General features: G+C 31.5%; 1 protein-coding gene across 9 annotated transcripts in view; it reads right to left on the reverse strand.

Annotated features, from left to right (window-relative positions):
* Ascc3 (activating signal cointegrator 1 complex subunit 3) overlaps nt 1-17,908 on the reverse strand; it is a 355,403-nt gene that overhangs the window by 136,362 nt on the left and 201,133 nt on the right. For 8 of the 9 annotated variants that reach the window (XR_007351808.1, XM_048814518.1, XM_015499653.2 and 5 more), the window contains 6 exons: nt 14,135-14,326; nt 13,600-13,824; nt 7,742-7,861; nt 3,861-4,025; nt 2,287-2,373; nt 1,272-1,448 (listed from right to left, as the gene is read on the reverse strand). Coding sequence is in view for 8 of the 9 variants with exons in the window: in XM_048814518.1 (XP_048670475.1) it covers nt 1,272-1,448; nt 2,287-2,373; nt 3,861-4,025; nt 7,742-7,861; nt 13,600-13,824; nt 14,135-14,326 (966 nt within the window). In the remaining variant the exon portion in view is untranslated. The remainder of the gene's footprint in view (nt 1-1,271; nt 1,449-2,286; nt 2,374-3,860; nt 4,026-7,741; nt 7,862-13,599; nt 13,825-14,134; nt 14,327-17,908) is intronic. The other variant, XM_048814551.1, reaches the window with a different exon arrangement.

Below are 17,908 nucleotides of genomic sequence, written 5' to 3' on the forward strand. Positions count from 1 at the left end.
AGGAAAGATGGTGGGATGTGATGGACATTATTACCCTAGGTACATAAATGACTGCACATATGATATGACACTGCATCGTGTACAATCAAGAGAAATGAAAAGTTATGCTGCACTTGTGTACAGTGAATCAAAATGCATTCTTCTGTCCAGTATACCTAATTAAAATAATTAAATAAAATTTAAAAACCCAACAACACTATTCATTACATTTAAATAAAAATAAGAATTTTAAAACAAAAAAATTTAGAACATACTTTTTCTATATTAAATCTTTGAATAAAATTACAAATATAATAGATTACATGAGATAACGTAATTATATAAGATTAAAATTTAATTCTCAACTTAATAAAGGTATTTCTAGATAAAAATAATAAAAATATATACTTTAAAGGTTAGGAATTTTTTTTTAAAATGTATGCTTGGAATCAGGTATGGTGGCACACACCTGCAATCCCAGCAACTCCAGAGGTTGAGGAGGAGAATCATAAGTTCAAGGTCAGCTTCAGCAATGTAGCAAGACCTTGTCTTAAAGGAAAAAATAAAGCCAGGTGTGCTTGTGTGGGAGGCTGAGAAAGGAGGATTGCATGTTCAAAGCCATTCTCAGCAATTTAGCTAGGCCCTGAGCAATTTAGTAAGACCCTGTTTCAAAATAAAAAATTAGAAAGGGTTAAAGATGTGGTTCAGTGATTTAGGGCCCCTGGTTTCAATCCCTAGTACTAAAATAAATAATTAAAAGAAAAAAGTAAAAAAGGACTGAGGATATATTTCAGTGGTAGAGAGCCTCTCAGTTCAATCTGTAGTATTACCAAAAACAAAACAAAACAAAACAAAAAAAGAAAAGAAAATGAAAGACAAAGAAGACAAAAAATAACTTACTTTATTTCACATGACGGTTTAAATATATGAAGAATTTTTTTAACCATAGCAGTTTTTAAAAGTTATAAATTAAATGAGCTGTAGGTTTAGGGAACAATTTTCTTTCAGTATTCAATATTTAAAATCAGAGACCTATCATACTGGAATATATATATATTAGGCCTTATATAAGATAGATTTGTTACTAGGCCAAACCAACCACTAACTTTCACCCCCAGTCCTGATTTACAAGCACAGGTTACATAAAAGATGTACAAATCAATATCTTTAATTCTAAGGAGTAACAGTAGTTCATAGAATTTCTCAAAGTAATGTATTCACAGAATAACAGAATTAATTCCTTGGTCTCTAGAGATAAACAAAGAAGAGAAAATGGGGAGTAAGATTCTTACCTGTGCAACATATGCAGAATCTGATATAAGGGAGAAACTATCCATCTCTCCTCGGCTGATGTAAGTTTGAAGTAAGATGTTTATTTTCCCATAACTATTTTCTACACCTCCAGGAGCTGAGAGTTCACAAAAATTGTTTAATAGAGCATCTAACTCCTCTATTTCTTCTTCTCTGACCTAGAAGAGTAAATATTTTTATAGTAATATTTGGTCTAATTTATTGAAAAACCACATTGCATGTTTTTAAGGTTGCCTTTTAGTATAAGGTAATATTTTACTCTTGTACAGCTAAAACCCAGTAATTTTCCCATTGGTAAATTATAAAATATAACATGAAATTATGTTGAGGTGGGTACAATTATATTTTATTGTTCATCACCAATATTAAAGTTGCCATTGACACATAAAAATTTGATATGCCACAAAAAATAAGTCATCTGACCTCACCATCCTTCAATTGATGAGGTTTCATTTTTTATTTGACCAGGGTAAAACCTCTGCCCAAACTGATTAGGGCAAACTTGATTATCTTCAAATGCATTCATTATAGTCATATATTTTTATATGGTATAAATAATGCAATCATAGCTTAAAGTTGTGAAGTACTGTTTCAAAGTATTAAAGTTTTCACTGTTAATAACATTAAATTATAATATGGGTACAGAAATATTAATTTCTTTATTAATTTGAATCATGCATTTACTTAACATTTTCTTCAGTGAACTATATTGCAAATAAACCAAAACATATAGAATATATTTTTTGATAAATTCATTAATACAAAACCTATTTAAATTTCTTGATTTGGGATACAAAGCAAAGCATGATTTTAGGTATGCTATGATATTATTATCTAGAACACTGAGTTTTCTTGTACAATAGAAAACACTGCTGATACTCCAAATATGCCATATGGCTTTTTTATATTTTATCAGGAATAACAATTAATTTCAAACTTTCATAAATGAATAAATGTGTCTATGTAATATCTGACTGAAACTTCAAGTAATCTTACCTTGATCTGATCAAATTCTTCGGCTTTGGAGACTATCGCAAATATGTCACCTTCTGTTTTGTGAGCATCGAAGAGTTCATTAAAGGTCTACCAAAGTAAGTGTCACATTTAATTAAAATAGAAGATCAAAAGATATTATCAAATTTATGAAAGATTAAAAAACACTCCTAAACATAGTTAAAAAAGCCATTAGAACCAAAAAAGATCAGTAAAATCATTATTGAAATCTACACTAAATGTCTAAAAATGTCCAACATAACATTCTGGTCTTGACCTCAGTATAGGCATATGGAAATCTGCGCCATTTACTAATTATAAGCTTACATATATCATATAAAATTCAGAGGGAAATAACTAGACAACATGCAATTCAAAGAGTCTCAAAATATGAATAGCGAGAATACACAGAAAAATCAGTTAAAGGCCATATGGAAAAGACAAAGGTACTACAGGGCTAGAGTTGCTGAAAAAGAACTGCAAAAAACAAAGTGTTAGGGTGTAATTTGGCGGCAGTCTACTAGCAAGAGGACAAATGAGAAAGGCTGTCTCATAGAGACAATGAGAGATGAGAGTAGGTGATACAAGGAGTGAAGGACTAGGTCTGGGAGTGAGGAACCACCAAATCACAGCTCTGAGATAATATATGAAGAGGTCTTGCAGAAATCTAGTGTCATACACATATAGGTTATTCTGAAAAAATGAGGAAAACCCAGTAAGCACATAAAGGTGTTTTTCTGAAACCTGTTTTATATATAAGCAAATATTAAATCTACAAACCTGAGATTTCATATAAACTGAGTTTTTCTTTTTAATGATTTCTATTCTCCTATTTTAAAAACAACTTTATGTACAAAAGGCAAAAATGAATTTAAGAAAAAACTCAAAACACACTGACTATCTATTGAAAAAAGTATAAAAATTCAACTTAACCTATCTCAATCTCTTCAAATTTAAGTATTCTCTCAACGGGTTATCATTGTATTGACATGTACTGATATATGTACATGAAAACACATAAAGAAATGTATATGCTTTTTAAAAGTAAAAATATTAAAGTATCACATCATCTTAAACAGGACGTTGTTAAAAAGCAACAAATTCTCTTATAATTATATGGTCAAAATTAGCCTTAAAAGTTCCTTAAATTAATCATCTAGTACAAACAGGTTGACTTGGTAATTTTAGTAGTTTCTTAAACTTTTCTTTAGTGTTTCTTACTAAGATGCAATTAAGTTTTCAACTTTTTATTCAAGGAAATCATTAAGCTATCAACTCCAGCTTAAAATCATTCTGGCATTCACTCCATAAGACTCACCAATAGGCTTCAACTATTTCAGGTGTATGTAGTGTTTAGGATATGTTCATGAAACAGGATGGCAGAAGAGCACCATTGCTATCTAAAGTCATTTTTTTTTCTTGTCATTACTGAAAGTATATTGCTGAATTCATATAAAATAAATGTATTTGCTCATAAGTTGCTTTTGTTATTTGGCATTATTAATATATTTTGAAGTCTAGAAAGTATTTGCCTATAAAAACAAACATTTTTGCATTTGTTCCTCTCAGAATATTACCTCAATGGTATTGTATTTAATATAATAGTGGCTGGCGGTTCTACCCAAATCCGTTGAGGAAAAATAACCAGTTCTCTCTTCAAAACGAATCATCTGAGCTTTGTCTAGTTTTCGTCCAACTTCAATCACTAACTGTTCTCGATGCTTTCTTAATGTTGGGTCAATCTACAGGAAAGAAATATAAACACTTCAATTCTAAAAAAAAAACTCTCACCTGCAAACAAATACCCATTTATGGAAGTTAAATTTTTTTCTTGATGTTTTAATTAGACTTTTAAAAACTTAATTTTGAACTGGTACTTTGAAGCATAAAATTATATGTATCAATGGTGTAAAGTGATGTTTCAATACAAAAATATATTGTGTAATATTTAAAACAGATTAAATATAACTGTCTTTCAAACATTTATCATTTATTTATGGTAAAAACTTGGTACTCATTGATCAGTCTAACATTTATCATTTATTTATGGTAAAAACTTAGTACTCATTGATCAGTCTCTCCCCATCCCTCTCTGCAGCCCCTGGTAACCACCATTCTACTTTCAACCTCTGTAAGATCAACTTTTTGAGATTCTACACATGAATGCTATCAGGTGGTACCTGTTCTTTTCTACTTAGCTTATTTCACTTAACATAACGATATCCAGTTCCATCCCTGTTACTGCAAAGACAATATATCAGTCTTATTTTATAGCTGAATAATGCACCATTTGTATATAGGTATTAGATTTTTCTTTATCCATTCATAAGCTGATGAACACTTAGGCTGTTTCCATTTCTTTGTAAATATGGATAGTGCTGCAATGAACACAGGAGTACAGATGTTCTTCAACATACTGATTTCATTTCCTTTGGGTATATACCCAGTATTGAAGCTGCTGATCAGAGATTTTTCAATTATAATTTCTGAAGTACATTCTATACATTTAAGAAACAACTAGAAAAGATTTTATTTGATTAAATAAAGAAAGCTTTAAAATTCGTTAAAATTATCAATCCGCATAGTCTTTTGGATAATAGAATTATCAATCTGTTCAGTCTCTTTAGATACCAATATTATTCTTCCGTGGTCTTATAATCTTTAAGGTTATAGACACAGGGAATCAGGTATAAGGAAAAAAAAAACATCATCTTCTCCTTCCCACACTTAAATAGGCACTTTAAATTACCAAACCATACTTCTATTTTATCAGTCATTTGGAGATATGATGGCAAGAATGCTTTCCCCTGTCAAAGATAAAATACACAAAAATAAATGCATGGTTATCCCCTTAAAAATACAATTCTATTGTTTTAGTAATTTTCACAACTGTTGGTGGAAAAATCCATTTTGTCTATAATAATAATAGAAACAAAGAATAAAATGAAGTTGACAATGAACTTTTATATAGTTTTAAAACTATTATAATTTTTTTCTAAGTATAAATTGATATTTAATACAAAATACTAACAAATATTCTTGTTGCTATGTACATACATGCACAACCATACTGTACAAGTGCACAACCATACACATCTAAGTCTTGAAGATTAATCTCTTGTTATGAGCAATAATGTAAAATATGACCTTTAATGGGGGGTTGGAGAAGTAGTAAAACTCCTTAGAAATCTAATGAGTTAATACTTCTGCCATTTGTTTTAATTTAGATCTTTATGGCAGCTTAAAGAGTTTTAAAAATCAGAAAAATGAGGCAAAAGGAAACCAACTGCAGATAAGTAACACAGCATCAAGAGTATTATCAGCAAATATTTGCTATAAGTGATACTATATATATAAGGTCCAAACTACTTGATTTGTGTTTGTCTATAAGAATTCTATAGATACAAATTTACAGAGCAACAAAATCAAAACATATAAGTTAAAGAAAAAGTTAAGACATAGAACTGTAAAGGCAGTAAAACTATGAATCCTGGAATGAAATAAAATTCCTCTTTTTTAAATACCAGAAAGCTATGTTAAAGTTTTCATTATACTGCAAAAAAACTTTTGATATTAACCTAATACTTAAAAATCAATTGATGTGTTTATCTTATTCCAAGGGATATTTAGCCCATGAAAATACATGTACCTGTTTATTTTTAGTCCTTCAGAAAATTTTCATTGTACCTTTGACTATTCTCACAATGATCATATTTGTGATGAGAACATTTAGAGACACATTATTTAAAAAGTGCAAGGTCTTTTGGGATTGCTGAGTCACAGCAGCACAATTCACAATAGTCAAGTTATGTAACCAGTTCAGGTACCCATCAACATATGAATGAATGGAGAAAATATGGTATATGTACAAAATGGAGTTTTATTCAGACATAAAGAAGAATGAAATTATGGCATTTGCTGGCAAATGGATGGAACTGGAGAACATCATGCTAAGTGAAATAAGCCAGACTCAAAAAGTCATGGCCTTATGTTTTATCTCATATGTGGAAGCAAGAGTTAACTAAGGAACTGAAAAAATAGGGAAAGGGGGTGGGCAATGTCCCATGAAAATAGAAAGGAGATGAGTGGAGTAGATAAAGGGTACAGAGGGAAGGGAGAAGGGATGGAAAAGGGAGGAACTGAGTGAAGAAACTGACCAAATTATGCTATGCACATGTATGAATAACCCACAGTGAATCCCACCTTTATGTGTGTCTATAGAGTACCAGTTAAAAATTAATAAATATAAAAATGTATAAAATCAGATTATAATGCAGTTATATTTTATAACAGAACAAATCGCTTATAAAATAGGACATCCATTTGAAGATCAGCACATATTTTAACTGAGAAGCAGAAAAGTAGTGGAATTCTATGTAAAGAAGACCCAAGTATAAAAACCTAAGAATTTCAGATTACCAGCTTCAGAACTAGTTGCTACTACTATTCTTAATTTTTTCCCCCTAAGTCTTAAGTTTCAACTCTTCCATGGCAAAATCTACTGCACAAGAAAAGGAAAAATGAAAGAAAAACCCCAAAAGTTTGGCAATTGCTTTGATAACAAATGCACATATATTTATATATAGCATTTACCAATACACACACACACACAAACACACACAAACACACACACACAATGCATATGTATGTGTATTTATCAATACAATATTTGTGTGTATGTGTATTGGTAAATAGAGAAAAACTATAATTTTGAGCTAGACTCAACCTCTTTAATAATTTTGACTTAACAGAGGTAAATATCATATGAAGATGGTGAAATAATGTTTTTATTACATTACGATTGAATTTTATCTGTAATTAGGAAGCATTTACAGTATATAAAGCATAGTTCTAAAGAAAAGACAAGATCTGTAAGCCACATGGACCACACAACTATAAAGCTCATAGGAAGACCTGTTATCACATGTATCTAATTCTCTGTCTATGCATACACATTGAATCATGAAACTGACTTCAAACTTTAAACTGTTAAGACAATAATGCATTAATGCTATCTTTTAATTTCACTATAGGGCATAGAAGGGACATGACAGGAGGAGTACATTGTATATAACAAGCCTATTTTTAAAAATGGTCTATATGTTTCCTTATATCTGGTTATTTCTAAAACTAAATGTATCAGAGTAAAAAATCATGGTGAAATATTAACATCTAACAGAAATATACCTGAAAAATAGAATGATACAAATATCAACATTATTAATGGGAAAAGAGATTCAAATAAAGCAAAATAATTACAAGGAACCAATTTAATTTTCTTTAGTGTATTTTAAAAAACGATTAAGGCTCTTTATTTTTCTTGTAGGTCCATAACTCTTTTCAGATGAGGCAACAGTAGCAAATATTTATCCTCACATCATGAAAGGAGTACAGAACCAAAAAGAAGGTTTGAGGTGTTTTTTTTTTTTTTTTTAATAAATGAGTTTGAGTTTTCTACCTGATAAGCTTTGTGACTGATGCCATACACTAATGGATTTGCTCTCATCCGTACATAAAGGTAAGTGTAACTTATCCACTTCACTGCTTCTTCCACGTTTGTGACTGTTCCCAGAGCAATCTGCAAATCAAAAATACAACAGAAATTAAAGTAATGCATTAAAGTCAAACATAAACATTACAGCAAAGGCCATTCTGCCAGAAATTAAGTTTTCAAAATAGAACATTGTGCTACATTTAAAGAAGGTAAGCACAATCATTGAAATGACTTCTCAGTTAACGAAAACAGCAGTCCTCTTTATTTCATTGAGAATAATACATTGGAAATGCTATCTTCCCAAACTGAACTTACTCAATGATGACATTTGATTATTTTTCCCTGTATGGATTTTAATTCTACATAGCATTAAGGACATTTTTGACATTTGTTAATTCTTTTTCATATTCTGTATCCATTTTGTTTTAGTTTCATTTTATATAATAAAACGACTGAATATGTTTAAATGTAAGTGTACCAGAATAAAAATAACAAAATATGGGACTGGGGTTATAGGTAGAGTACTTGTCTAAGCACATGTGAGGTACTGGGCTTAACCCTCAGCACCACATAAAAAAATAAATAAAATGAATAAAGATTCAAAAATAAAACTCAACATTATTAAAAAAAAATGAAATATTATTAATTCTGTCAATCTTTATCCTGATTCTGTGCACTGTCATCAATAAAATCATAGAAGGTACAATGGTAGTTTTTACCTTTAGAGATACTCATTTAGAGGACTGCCAGTATAAACATACAATATGCATATAATGGAAAATGCAATTATTTCTGCACAAAGCAAAGCAAATTTATTGGTATTTAGACATATTAATATTTATGCTTTCAAAATCATACAAGAATAGGGTGTTTTTTTTAATTGGTAAACTTAAGCAAAGGGAAAATATGATAATTAAACATTTGAACCAAAGTAATCATTGGATGATTGTTTAGATTATATTCAGAAAGGAAATATAATGTTTAATATAGCATTTGAAGTGATTTGTGATATATTTATTAAATAAAACCAAAGGTTAATAATTTAGAACACAACAATAAATATAAGATCTGTGTAATAAAGAGAAAGAAATGATTAGATAAGGATATTAATGCAGAATTTTAATGAGATGTATTCTTAAAATAGTTCTTTAAGCAAGGGATTTATAGGAAGTAATTCTGCTTTTACTTAAAGTACCCTTTTTACTTTAACAATTAACCAAAGTTGTGAAACTTGACAGCTATAAATTTGTTCCTGAACCGTTTTTTTCACTCACAGGAGGGGGGGGGGGAAGGAAAACAAATGCTGCCACTTTTTGTACTAATACTGAAGAAAATAAAAATCTTCATGTTTGATTTAATCCCTATAATTTTTAATTCTATATAACTTTTTTTATGAAATAAAAATGTAGATGGACTGGGAGTGGTACAGTACATGATTAGCATGCAGAAGGTCCTAGGTTCAATCCCGAGCACCAAACAAAACAAAATACAACAACAAAAAAGTGTACATTTAGCTATCTTGAGTAAATTGAAGATGAGATACAGCAGCATATAATTTTCACTATAATATTACATCATAGTATTTGTTATTTAAAAAGTGGGACAACCAAAAGTAAAAATATGTAAGAAGATTCTGCCTATTTACTTCTAAATTTCCACTAGTTTACTTAAAAATGACCAAGCCATCCATACTATAGGTAAATAAGTACATTTCCTAAATCTAAACTGTAAGGCTTTTCAGAAAATGAAAAGCAGTAAGAATTAAAATTAAGCCAATAAGAGAGTTGTGTAGGATGTTTAAACAGTTTTTCCAGTCTGCTTAGGTAAATAAAACTAGTTTGATGATACGGATAAATAGCTGACAGTCTCACCTATTTCTGATTTCATTATTTGCAAGTCAAAACTGTATTGTCATATAACCCATATATTCTTTTATAGTGACCTATATTCCCTTATTACTTTATGTTATTACTTTAAAATAACAACCTATATTCATTCCCTTTTGACCTTATGATGCTCTTTTAAAATACTATACAAATCTCAAGAGACAAAAATTTTATAAAGGACAATTTAAAAATCAGACTTATCAAATAAACATTAATAATTACCTATTGCTATTAGTTATAAGATTAAAAGAGAAAGTAGGTATCAAAAATTAGATCATGTAATGGAAATCTTCTAATAATTCATTAAAAGGGAAGAGATTATCCAGAAAAATAAATGTAAAGGTATACCTTATTTTGAGACTAATCCTTGAATGCCACCTAGTGACAAAAATAAAAATTTTCTTGAAAATATTTGCTGTCCCCTAGTGGCTATCTGATACAGGAGCCTTTCATAAAACTTGTATTTTTTCCATACTCCCTCTTTTTGAAATTTATTCATTTATCTCCATAATCATAACAAGCCACTAAAAAGCCTGTATATTATTTAAGGTACAATGGATATGGTAACAAATAGTATGGTCCCTGACCTCACTTCTCTAGTTATGGAGGTGAGGCATGTATAAGTAATTAAGATGACAAATAGAAGCCCAACACCCACAGAGTCTAGCACATACCAGATTCTCAAAAATATAACATGTAAAAGTGGCATTAGTGTATAGTGTAATAACTTTTATTCTTCTTTAACAAAAATAAAATCCACTCCAAATTTGGTAATTCAGAAATCAGACTCAAGTGTCACTTCATATTTATCTATTTAAACTTTAGTCTTTAAGGTTACCTTATTTATTTTTACTATATGTGTGTTTTAAAAAACTAGTTAAAACCATTCATATGGTTTCTATCAACTTTATATAGTTTTTAGAAACTAAATAAGCAAATATAATCATGAGCATGTATGTATATATAGATACATATATGTATTTATATCTATATATGAACTGCTTAAGTAGGGCTACATATGAAGGGATTATCAGAAAATAGTGATACTATATTGCCTACCAACTTGGAACAGGCACTTATTGAATTTTCACAATGAGAGCATCTATATTTCATAAAAAAGAAAATTGGGCCTTTCTAAGTGAAGTGAGTAGAGTAATAGCTTCCTAGGGCAGAAGGCCTATGTTGAGGAGTAATGGAAGTAGGAAGGGTAGTCAGACTGTGGAGGTTTTAACTCAAGAGCCAGTATATGTACAACATCCTGAAGAGACAAGAACTCTGTGTACACAAAGAATGTACATGTTAGGATATAGAATAATTAACAAAGTTAAAAAGTATGGAATATAGGGATTAGAACAGAATATACACTGAGCAACATGAATACATTTTAATTAGCCTGAAACACATATATCAGTGTTTCTCACAGTGCAAAGTTAAGTGGCTCTTTATAGGAAAGGGATTTGTTACTTCTCAACTTTAGCATTATGGAGCTAGCCCCATTAGGCATCAATCAGCAAAGATGTCTCATAAAATGTTTGCATTAAATTATACTTCATAAAATATTTTCTCCAGTTTTTCTAAATTCATGGTCAAAATTGATATTCATGAAATCAAATATATTAATAAAGGCAACATTACTATCCTAACATAGCCTTTATGTTGATTAGTGATATTTTAGAGTCTTGCGAAGATTTTTTGCAGTCTAAGGACTTACAAATCCATTAAGAATGCAGCACAGATTTATGTTATAAACCAATTTCACACTTGATGTGTACAGATGACTAAGTTTAATTTCACATTCAACTATAATTTAAAGGAGTTTGTTTCATTAACAGGAAAATTTACTGTTAACAGGGAGCTCTTCCAGTAAACCAAGATATGAGCAAGTTTAGCAATGGCTATACTTCATTATAGTAACTAAAAATTTCAATCTATATGTTTCATTATTTAAATGCCCTTTATATCACTAAATGGAATTGTGCTCAGAGTGTGTTGACATTTCTGAAAATGACATTTCTAGCAAGTACTTTAATTAATATGAGATGAACTTAAGGGCTATTTTTATACGCAGGGCTAGATCAAACAGTTTCACTGGTGCTACATTTTTGTCCCCAGGAAAGAGTTCCCTGAGGACAAGAGCATTGTTTTACTTACTTTGTGTCTTCTGCATAATAACATCAACACATTGTGACTACCACTTACAAAAACTATCAAGAACTAATTCTAGGTTGGCTAAGATTTAGTATTCCTTGACATGCTCTTTAAGCAAAATTTTAGAAAAACAGGATTATTTTTTCTTTTTTACTGTAAATGTAAGAGAAATTATGGCTACCATTTTGGAACATGTTTAGTTCAGGTTTTAGAAGAAAAGAAGGGAGAATCCTAATGTAGGGTAATGTATTTTTTTTAACTTATTACATTTTTAATAAGATTACAGAAGTCTTAAGCAACAATAAAAAGATCTTGTTTAGAGCTAAATAGACCTCAGTTTGAATATTAGTTCTAAAAATTATACCTTAGTGACCTTGGGCAGTTACACATCTCTCTGAGGATAATATTTACTTAGCAGGTCTGACAGAATAAGAGAATGTACATGAAGCACCCAGCAGTCTCTAGCCTATGCTACTATTACCATCACTTTACAGTAATAGATTTTATCCCATTATAAACACTATTGGCCCAGACCTAATTACTTACACCATGCAATCAGGGTAGGCAATGAGGACCAAAATTGAGCTATGATAATATTTTCTTTGGAGTCAAATTTTATTTTCTAATCTCTTTTTGTTGTCCTGTAATTTTATTAAGGTAAACCAGTGCTTTTCATGCTTTTTTTCTTACTTTCAAACTTATTTTCCAAAACTTATCTATCCTCTGAACTCAGACTAAGTTTACTATCATCCTGAAAAAAGCCTTTTTTGATAGCCCCAGGTCAAACATATTTTCTCCTTCTACCAAGTACTTCTATGGAAGTTGTCATTTTCTTTCCATGTCTTTTTTTTCTCCTTTTGGACTATATGTTTCTTAACAGAAGAACTACATAATGTAGAGTGTGTCTTTCATTCTCTATAAAGAGTCTTCTAAATAACCCGAATAGAATTTCTATAAGCTGTTTAAGAAGTACTCCATATAGACTTGCACACAATAAGTAATATTTGATTGTGAATATGATTGTGAATATTTCATTCATTTATTCAATATTTACATCTTACCTAAATTACCTATATTATTTGAGTTAACTTTAAAAAAAAGGATACTGAGGTAGGAAAGTGTTGAATACTTGTGCAGTCATTAAAACTGTCATGAAAACATTGCACTGAACTTTGAACATTCATTTGAAAGTTTGATATATATACTCTAAATTGTAAAATGTTTATTTTTTTTACCAGTTGAGATGTTACCTATGCTTTCCGGGTCCATTATTTAAATCCTATTATTAAAGTCTCCCCCCACACACTCCCACATGCCTGCACACACACATTTGAAATAAAAGATTATACTCTTGCTCAATTTAGGCAATCACATTTTACATAACAAAGTTAATCAAATGACCTAATAAAGACAAGAAAGCTTCATAAAACTTAGAAAAACTTCATACAAATATTAATCATCAATTGAGCACTAAAAATATCAGTTATTGCTATTTCTGTTTCCCTGATTTGTAAACTTTAGATTGGATTTCTGATCTATAGCAAAACCTCATAGATTGAAAGCATGGTCATTTAACAATGAGTTCCTGTCAGTATTGTTGTCTACATTTATACTGCTGTGAGTTAATCAACAATATCCGACCCCCCCCCCCCCGCAAGCCTCTTTTGTCTTATGACTATATGGCATAATCTGTATTCCTAAATACTACAAAGTAAAAACCAACAGAACCTTTATCGTTATTCTTAAAGCTGACGATTCTATCCCAACTTTTGACTGATCAGATCTTACCTCTGCATTTAGGTTATCTGCAAGACTTTCCAGAAACTGACTCTCAATTGGGTTTTGTTGAGTGAGCAGAGTGAGGTAATGGCTGAGTTTATCATGTGTTGTTATAATGACTCCTTCCCCAAATTTGTCAAATTGTGGTCGTCCAGCTCGGCCAAATATCTGCATGACATCTAAAATTCCAAGGTCAACAAAGGAGCCTCTTTTTGCAGCATATATTTGTGTTCCCTAGATAAGGAAAAGTTAATAAAAATTTACATAAGTACACATAAATATAATCCTGAAGAGCTGCATACTGAAATTGGGCAAATACAGTAAGATCTCGAAAGTGTACTTTAACTAATCCCTTCATCATCTGTGATAGTTAAATTTTTACAATATAAACTGAATTTTATTGGAGAAAATATTTTTTCCCTTATATAAATTAACATTCAATGTCAAAGAAACAGCCAAATCACAATATTTTTCTAAATAAATCAATCCATAGGTTTGTTTTAACACACACACAAATTTGTATCAAAAGAAGGTAAGCTCCTACCTTAATAATAACAGCGTGAGCAGGGAGATTGACACCCCAGGCTAACGTAGCTGTACAGACTAGGACTTTGATATGACCACTGGAAAACAAGTTTTCAACTAAATTTCTGTCCTGCCGAAGCATTCCTGCATGATGAATACTAAAACCATCTGGGAATAACTCTCGTACTTGCTTATTTCTTGACTTTTGCACCTAGAGTAGATATCAACAAAACATAAAAACATTATTTAGTATTTAAAAGCAGTTTCTATTTAACATAGCTGCTGAAAGAGTTTATCAACAAAAGCATAAAATTAAGTATCCAAGGATGTGACTGAATCTTAGTATATAAGATCTAAGTATATACAATCTTAGTATATCTTATACAAAAATCATTTGTTTTGTTATCTATCTTAAAAGTAGGTAATACCAGAACATGATACAAAATTCAAAAGGAATGAAGTAAAAAGCAAGTGCCTCCTTTATCTAGCTGTCCTTTCTTGCAATTAATCAGTATAACCTGTTTATTATTCTTCCAAAAATACTATTTTAAAAATAAGCAAAAACCTGTATCCCAACTCCCTATAAGGCTGGAGTCCTTACAATACAAGGGCCTATGATGGGAGCCATTAGCCAAGTAGGTATGACAATTTCCTTGCCAGCGTACCCCATGTTGCAGTGACATTGAATGTAGGTGACCTTGCTCAAGGACCAAGGCGGATTAGGGCGTTCTCGGTTTAGGTTCCAGGTTTAAGGTTTAAGATTATTCCTGCTGGGAATAGGGCGTATCCTGCTGCCTGAGTTCCCCTTGAGTTCTCACGGGATTCAGACAGTATTTTTTGGGAGACAGAAGCCCAGAGAATGTGGATTTGGGCAGAGAACGTGGATTTCCCCAGAACGTGATTGTAGACGGCTGGTGTGAGTTCGGGAATAAAGAGTTGCTGTTTGAATCTACAAGCTGTGTGGTGGCTCGTGATTGTGTGCCCAGCCAGACTGTGGCAGGCCTAAAACACTTAATTCCCATAATTTAACCCCACCTACCTACACTACCCACCACAGCCTTGAAATCTCTTTTTTTGACAAATCACATCTACTTTCTATTCCAGATCCACTGCCTAGAAGACTTGCTCCTTTTACTGAGACGCTTCCATGCTCGCCATGGTCTTGATCACTGTGATGAGTCAATAAACCCAACACTGTTCACCTACAGCTTTGTTTATGGTGAGCTTTGATGGGATAGAACTGACCACCTGTCTTGGATCCTCAACTTTACAATTAGCTGTGTGTACTGATTTCACTTATGGTGTCTGTTCTTTGGCCTGGTCTGAGCTCAGATATGGGATTTGGTACACTTATCTGCAATACGTATAAGTGCTATAGCAGAAGATCCAAAAAAATTTCATTAAAGACTTACTGTATACTAGAGAACACATTTTTGGAAAATTAAAAATTTCAGATAAACATTTAAAAAATGTTTATACAGACAAAGCTTCTTTTGGGTATCATGCTATGTGCTAGTTATTATTCTGAAAAAATCTCATTATCAACAATTGAAGAGCTTTAAGAACATTTTCCCCCATACTTTTATGTAAAAACACTGTATCAGCAGGGAGTGAGATTTCAGTAAGACTGGGATTCTAGTCCATATTACGCTACACTGATTATCTAACTCTCAGGTTACTTACAATTTTAAACTTCTAAGATAATTATACTAATTAATCACGAAGATAGGATCTAAGAAAATCGCTCGCACTCCATGAAATTGGTTTCAATTCTAAAGCTGAGGGAAGGGTAAAACTTTTAGCAAACCACACCATCTAGTGGCCAGCTAAATAAATAACAACTTGCACATTTTAAGCCTTAAATTCAAAACAAAATACACACATATGTAACAAAGACTATCCAGACTATCCCCTTTCAAATTCAAAAGAGGCATATTCTTATTTTATTTTGGTGCAACGTAGTCAGCCTGTACAAATCATTTTATCACACACTTTACAACCAATTACACTAACTGAATCAGCCTTTATCTTTTCAGACAAGCAATATTCTTATGGTCAATATTCCTATAATCACTTCTTATGAATAAGGAAAGATGTTGGGACAAAGTCTGTTGTGGAGTGTTTGCTAAGAAATAACAGCTCCTTTAGATGCCAAAGGAAGGGATAGAAGACACTTCACCTATTTAATTTCTAATATTTAAGAATAGAGCTCAAAGAGAAAGAATATGTTTGGAGATGTTCTGTACAAACCATATTGGTGAACTGCTGTTTGTTTCATGTAAAGTCTAAATATCCTGTATTGAAATATACTAATAATATATGTGCTATATTATATCTAGATTCCTTGAATAAACCCCAGTTAACATAGGACTTGGTGAAGACTGCTGGGGTACCAAGGCACAGGAAGAAAATTAAACATTGGAAGTATGTAACTGCAGTAAGAATTTTCTCAGAAGGCGAATGTGTTCACACAGTACCTTCTACTCCAACCACAAGGGTTGTACACTTAACCCAATGGGTATACACCTCTGGTCTCTGTGAGGACCTAGGAGAAACTTAACAGACACTTCTCTTATCTCTATTCTTATTCTGGACATTCTTTTTTATTAGTTCAACAGAGACCTGATTGACAAAAGACTTAAAAACAGGTCTAGGTTTCTTACTATTAATGTTTGAATCTGAATTTTTCATATGTGGTCTGCCATAGCTCACAGTATAAATGAATTGCAATCTTTGGGGAAGAAGTCCAAGGACATGTACTTTTAAAAATCTTATTTTAAAAATTATCATCTGGCAAAGCTACTTTTGGCATACAGTTCTATGAATTATAACATATGTATCAATATGTATAATTACTACCATTATCAAGATATAAAACTCCTTTGTACCATTTATTTATAGAAGCCCTCCCTACCTACAATCTGTGGTAGCCACTGATCTATTCTTCATCCCTAAAGTTCTGTCACTTCAAGAATGTTATAGTGTTATATATTGAATTAAACAGCATATATGCTTTTTGGACAGGTTTCTTTCACTCAGCTTCATGCCTTTTAAGAGTCATCCAAGTTGTTGCACACATATTAATAATTCATTCCTTTTTAATGCCAAATCATATTCAATAGTATCAATGGGCATATCAGTTTCATAATATAATCTCTCACTGAATGACATTGAGTAAGTTTATAGATTACAGTTTGGGTAATTATAAATAGAACCTCTATGAACATTGAGATGTGTGTGTGTGTGTATGTGTGTGTCTATGTTTTCATGTTTAAATGTAATTACCAGTAATGGAGCAGATGGGTCATATGGTAAACGCTATGTTTAACTTTATACAAACTGGCAAACCATTTCCAGAATGGCTAATTTATTATATCAGCAAAAAACAAGAGTTACAGTTACTTCGAATGTTTGTCTGCACTTGACAACGTCATTATTTTTCATTTTAGCCATACTAATGAGTATGGTAGTATCAGACCACGGTTTTAATATTAAACATCTTTCCATGTCCTTGAATGTACATATATATAACCTCCTCAAATTATTATTATCATCATTATTTTGGGTGGGTACTGGGAATTGAACTCAGGGGCACTCGGCCAGTGAGCCACATCCCCAGCCATATTTTGTATTTTATTTAGAGACAGGAGCTTTTGCTGAGAGTGGCTTTGACCTTGTGATCCTCCTGTTTCAGCCTCCCAAGGTGCTGGGATTGCAGGCATGTGCCGTGCCACTGCACCCAACTCAAATTAGTTTAATGCAAAAAAAGTTTAAGAATCAGTCTTTAAAAAAA

Source organism: Marmota marmota, unplaced genomic scaffold (assembly GCF_001458135.2).
Source record: "Marmota marmota marmota unplaced genomic scaffold, marMar, whole genome shotgun sequence".
Classification (NCBI taxonomy): domain Eukaryota; kingdom Metazoa; phylum Chordata; class Mammalia; order Rodentia; family Sciuridae; genus Marmota; species Marmota marmota.